The sequence below is a fragment of the Vanessa cardui genome, chromosome 5, assembly GCF_905220365.1.
Source record: "Vanessa cardui chromosome 5, ilVanCard2.1, whole genome shotgun sequence".
NCBI lineage: Eukaryota > Metazoa > Arthropoda > Insecta > Lepidoptera > Nymphalidae > Vanessa > Vanessa cardui.
The window spans coordinates 14573412-14579934 of NC_061127.1; the positions used below are offsets into that span (position 1 = coordinate 14573412).

A 6523-nucleotide genomic window follows, 5' to 3' on the forward strand; every position below is an offset into this window, starting at 1 on the left:
TATATATTTCAAATATACTTATTGTAGCTTTAAAATTGTCGCTTATACCATTAGGAACTGACATAACAAATAAAATAATGAATATGAACACAAATCAAGAAGGTATTTCATTCTCCTTATTTCTTTTGGGTTCGAAGCATAGTTAGGTGTTCACGTCAATTTCTCCTCCGAACAAGCTACCGTCTGTAAGACAGCCAAGAAAGCTCATTTCGCTGCAAAACAAGCAAGCAAGCGAGATCATCGTTCGGAGCAAGGTCTCATAACTGTACAATTCAATCCCGAGGTTATGTAACTAGTCCTAACTCATCCGCCCGCCCCATACAACGTTACACCGGGAACTTATCGTAACACATAAATAACCCAATCGACATTATAAAACACCCAGGAACAGTTACGTTCGAAATTTAAAACCAGTTCCAATATTTTTTTGGGATCAGTGACTTCGGTTTTGATCAGTTCTCTTACGGATGCTATTGCAAAAGTGTAGTTTGAAGTTATTAACAAGCGCTCCATATATAAATTGACGAAGTATTATATGTAAACAGCATATATATTATATGCTCATAAGCTAAGTGGTATTATGTTATAGACTATATCTTATAAGGAATATGGAAATATTCAGGTCAGTGCACTTTATTAATTTAATATTTTTAAATAACTCGATTCTTAGTTATGTAAACATTGAGAGAAAATTTAAATTAACTTTTTTAAATATAGCATTCATTTGAATTCGACGCCGTTTATATTAACATGGTATATTGTCAATTTCTGATTTATATGCGAATAATGATCAGGAAAATATAAACAAAAATGATTAATGTTATAAACTCTAAACTAGATTTAAAATAAAAACTAGTTTTCGTGAAATAAAGTCAATATATAGATATATATTAAATCAAGTCGAACAAATTTATATTTATAATCCTACTAATATTATATATGTGAGGATGGATATATGTATGTTTGTTAGTTTTTCACGATAAAACTACTCAATCGATTTCGATTAAATTTTACAGTAATATAGTTTAAATACAGAATAACACATGGGCTACAGTTTATAATGACTTAATGTAATTTGGTCTTAAATAAAACGATATACTTCAAATACCCGTGCAAAGCCGGGACGGGTCGCTACTATTCTATAAAAAATAAAATAATTTTATTTAAATTAGTGATAATTATTTCAACTTATATGGATTAAAATAAACGAAGTATGTTATTTATGTGTTTGGTTAATTTCAGATATATTTTCATTGTTTTAACGTTATTTATCGTTACCTACGGATCATCCACTCCAAACACAAGGGTGGAAAACACAACACACAATTGTCCATTTACGAAAATAATAGAAGACATTTTCAACATAAAAAATAAAACCTCGAATAATGTGAGTTCTTGGAAAAATAATAGAACGAATTTATATTTAAATTCAAGTAACAATTTCATTTCCGGTAATCAAAATATATCCAAAACGATACAAGATGAATTAGTCAACGACATTATTGCATCAATACGAAGAATTAAAGCAAATCTTACTATCTCCGAAGATAATAAGATGAATGAAGCAATTATACTTAATGTGCCAAAAAATAATAATGATATTACCGAAGCGGAAGTAGGTAATAAAAAAGTAAATCAAATAAAAAGTGGTATTGAGATCAAAGCAGATGTTACTAATTTCAATTCACCAAATTCGAAAGACGGCGATAAATACAAGACAGAGAATAATAAAGTTACAAACCCAAAACCTACAAGAATCAACAATAATTCCAATAAAGTTAATTACGTGGAAATACTTACTATAGAACCTAATAACACCAGTATCAACAACACTTCCGCACATAGTATTCTAGACGTTTTAAAGAACATAATGCCGTCTCTCAATTCTTCAATGACAAAAGATCTTCACAGCATCACTATCATTGAACGCAATCAAAACAAAAACCATTCATACAGTGAAACTAAGAATATTTCGACAATAATTGTGAAGTACTGTGATAAGGATAATTTGACTAAAGGAAACGAGACACTTAATGATTATGAAATCAAAACCCCTGATGAAAATGTGAAGGCAGTTTCACCAAATGAACCTTTCGTCGATGATGACGATGTTGACGATTTAGATGATGATACGGACTACGATGAAGCATATGATGATAACACTTCGAATAATAATTCCAATGAAAGTACAAAAGATGTGTTAGAAGCGGCTGAATATGGATTACAGATGATGCATGAATTGTACGGTGTATTCGAGCCAAAATTATATTCAATGGGTGAGTTTGTTAGATCCTTTAATCTCTAGTTAACAAATACTAGCTTACTTTTTTGTTTGAACGGTTTCATTAAATTAAATAATTAAAAATACATAGAAGCTTTAATTTACTAAGTCTTGATATTTGATTTTTTTTAAGGTCTAATGTTGAATGAGAAAGATCCAGCACGATACGTGGCAGCTTTCAACGCACCTTCAGAAGAGATCGCCAAATATTCCCGATATGGCTACGCATCACTACAAGCTGCTTCTAGACTGAGACAACTAACAAGGTAAGGCAGTAATTATTCTTAAATGTTTATTAAATAGCGGGCGATGTAAATGTTTCTATCACCTTGCACGGCTGTAATTATTCTTAAATTTTTATTGAATATCGGGTGGTGAAAATTTTCACCTTAAAATTTGACACAGGTGCTAGTGAGTACAATATATTATATTATTATGAATAATAATAACATTTCTTTAGTCTTGACTCTTGTCTAGAAGTGGCACGCCAGTAGTTTATTGGCAACTATAGACTCAAATTGAACAAGCATCAGTGTTTTAATTAAATTTATAATAAATATCATAAAAGACTTTCATCATAAACATCCCGAGTGAGATTGCAAAAATTAGAGAAAATTCTAAAACAACCTCCAAACATATGTTTATCCTCCAACTTGAATTAGAATACCAACGCAAAATTGGTTCAAAGATTTTCTTAATAGAAAAAGAGTACCATAGGATACATCTAGATCTATCTATCTCTTTCTTACTCCAGGCCAAGACCAAGAATTTTTACAAATTGGCCCAACATTATTTACGAACGTTACCAGTTAATAATTGCTCACAGGCAAAAAATACCATAAATTTAAACCATTAACGATTTTATCTATAATCTAGCTGAATCATAATATTAACCATAATTATTATGTACTTAACGTTTCGTAATTCCAGTGGGGATGTGCAATAAAACCAATCTTAAAACAGGAAACGCTTAGCCTTAACATCGGCTAGGTATTCAGGTCACTTGAATGTTTAGACCATCAAATACTTACTTACGAAATGTCCAAGACATTTAACATCAATGCGATTAGTTTAGATTTGACTCGATTATCGGATCGATAATAGGCTATTTGACAATGCGAAAAATAAATTGTGAATTATTGTAATCAGTGTATATTATGAGTTTAAAAATGGTTATTAAATAACGAAAGTTGAAAATAATACTTAATTTATTCAAAAATCCATAAATAAAAATGCACTTTTTCAAACGTTTGTCACGTGACACAAAACGCTCCTGATTGGCCGGGCTTATGATGATGTCACTTTCTTGTAAATTTTGCTTTTCTACTATATGTAGCACAAATTAAAATACAGGGAAGTGACTTCACTTTTTTAATATGATATTTTTCGGCAAATATGTACTAGAAATAAAAAACAGAACTTTCACTGGGTTCCTTAACTTCTACTAAATAATATAAGATGAATTTTAAAAACCAGTCAAATAGCCTATTATAATATTATGTTCATACACACATATGTACATACATGTCACGATCTATATTGTTTTATTTCTTAACGATTTAAAAAAAATAATGAGGTTCTCGATGTTGTTGTCTTCATGATACTAAGCATTAGAGTGCTTATGGTCGATTTTTTTTTTGCATCATTTCTGCAACTCTTTTTTATTATGCTGGTATTTTTGTAAAATGAACACAACTCACATAAAATTGTTAATATACGATAAGGTTTAAGAAGATTTTATTAATTGATTAAATTTGATAAAAAACATCAAAAAGGTTTTCAGTCAATCAAGTGTGAAATTTGAAAACACCGTTTGCAAAAAAAGTATCTGATTGAGGCATTTTTTTCATTTCACGAGTCGAGAACGTCCGGATTGAAAACAAAAAAGATTCGTGTATTAAACAACATTTAATGGGATAAAGATTTTATTAGTTAACCCTGTATAGTCTAAACCTATTCAGATATACCAGATCCCTTAAAGGATGTCACGGACGTAGGTTTTATGCAATATTACGAAAGGAACCGCACCGGCGTCCGTCGAAAACCATTTAACTTTATGAATCATACGGAAAATTCATAGAATTTAATCTTACATAAATAAGTGAATGTACGATCATAAATTAAGGTAAACGTAAATATAACAAGTTTATTACGCAGATATTTCTAAATTTGCCCAGTAATCTGTTAATAAAGCATAAATGCCAGTATGAGTTGACAAAAAGTGTATAGATAGTATTCCTTGATGTTGATTCGATTACAACTTATATCTAATACTAAATTAGGATTGTTTTTTGTGATAACTGAAAGAACTATTAAATCATTATACGTAAAATTTATACCAGAAGATTCAGCGCGTTTTGGAGAAGGTATTTATGCAGAAGAATGTACTGTGCTTACAATAATGCATAATAATAATAAACGTTGATTTGAAATTATCCATGGTATGATTACAAAGGCGCAAGTACAATGATGATTAATCATTTTGAAAAAGGAATCTATTGCACTTTTCGGGAATAAGATGATCACCTCCAGGTTGTTTCAAATAACAAAAATATGTTTATTATGGTAAAAATATCCCGCTGAGTTTCTTTCGCCGATTCTTCTCAGTCCGGTGGTAGGTTTTTGACTATCAATAAACAAGTGTTTACACTAGTGTTTTCTATTTTGAATAAAGATTATTGACTCGACTTTGACTTTGATTCGGAATGATTACATAGCCTACTTTTCTAATTTGTACCTCGAGGGGGTAAATGTAGGTTGACGATTTGTACCGCTGGATTTTTAGTGGGTAAACCCGGTAGACCTGAGTGCACTCGGCGTCCTGGAAACCGGGGCGTCCCACACACCCCATCACTTACCATCACGTGGGGGAAGCGCGTAAAGAGTTTTGCCAGCAAGAAAAAAAAAGGTTGACGCTTTGTGGGCTTTAGGTAAAGTAAAGTAACAGATCGTAAATTTCCCACTGCTGATATAAGGCCTCCTCTTCCATTAAGGAGAGGGTTTGGAACATATTCCACCACGCTGTTCCAATGCGGGTTGATGGTGCTTTAGGTAAAGTTTTATAAATTTAGAGCGGGTAAAACCGGAGGCTCGTGTATGTGTGTAGTATTATAATATGATTTGTGTATATAAATCATCGAATAAATAAATTGATAATTTCACAGCGCGTCAAGTGTTTTGTATTTACAATAAAATACATTCTAATGAAAAATTTTATCATTAAAAACCAAATTACACTCGGAACATATTTTGATTGTGGAGTTATTGTGACTGTTCACCCGTGAAGAGCACTCGTTCAATAGAGCATAATATATATTTAAGTTAAACTTTACCTCAAAAGTTAAGTAAGCCCAGTTGTGGAATATTTACCTTAGACAACATTTAAATTAGGCACCGTTATGTTTCTTGATAATATTGAATAAATGTTTAAATTAAAAATAATAGTATATCCAAATCAATATACAACCTGAACTTAAAATATAAACGTTAATATACTTTATTGTAAAACATCCAAATAACATACAGAAATCTTAGGACTAAAAAGAAAGAAGCGATACGAACCCCTTGATTGATCCAGTATATTATTGTGTAAAAGGTAATTTGTAAAAAACATATTTGTTAAAGTATTCTCGTATTGTTTTTTGATAGATATACTGTTGGGTTTTATTGGCTGACACCGACTCCAAATATAACAATAATTATAACTACATGATATAATCGTTAATCGACTTTTAAGTAGTCTAATATTTTTCATTTCATTTAACTTAGGAAGACTCTAAAAAATATGTTGAATACGCAATTATTTTTATTACTTTTTCGTGCATATTCATTTGTTTTAAAATAGTGTTTTGTTTGAAGTCGGTTTTTCTTTTTGTTAAAATTTTATTTATTTTTTGATTTTAAGTGAAGCTGATGTTGACTAACTAATTTTTTTTAATATGGATAGATTAAGCATTCCGTTTATATGAGTAAGAAACTACTTCGAGGACAATTTCAAAGGAAACTTGCGAATAAAGCAAAAATAGACTTTCGAAAATACGGATTTAATACGTCACGCGGCGTAAACTACAAGGATCCCTCGAAAGAGCTGTTATCGAACTCAGCAAAAAAACTTTGAAAAAGACCAACTATATTTCGTAAATCATATGACATCACATCACATACACAAAATTTGATTAAAGATAGTAAGAAATTCTGCCCCATATCGCACCCTAACTGCGAGCCGTATAGGAGTTCCATCAC

General features: G+C 30.8%; 1 protein-coding gene across 1 annotated transcript; it reads left to right on the plus strand.

Moving 5' to 3' along the window:
* Nucleotides 1-238: 238 nt before the first annotated feature.
* On the plus strand, nucleotides 239-2551 carry LOC124529844 (putative uncharacterized protein DDB_G0282133). The gene is made up of 3 exons (XM_047103768.1): nucleotides 239-622; nucleotides 1243-2276; nucleotides 2415-2551. Exons 1-3 carry the CDS (start codon nucleotides 609-611, stop codon nucleotides 2549-2551), a joined length of 1185 nt encoding a protein of 394 aa, XP_046959724.1. The 5' UTR covers nucleotides 239-608.
* Nucleotides 2552-6523: the final 3972 nt, after the last annotated feature.

What these genes read in the sequence shown, in the direction of transcription:
- LOC124529844 (XM_047103768.1), top strand. An exon ending in GCCAAAATTATATTCAATGG is followed by an intron (nt 2,277 to 2,414) that starts GTGAGTTTGTTA and finishes ATTTTTTTTAAG; the next exon opens with GTCTAATGTTGAATGAGAAA.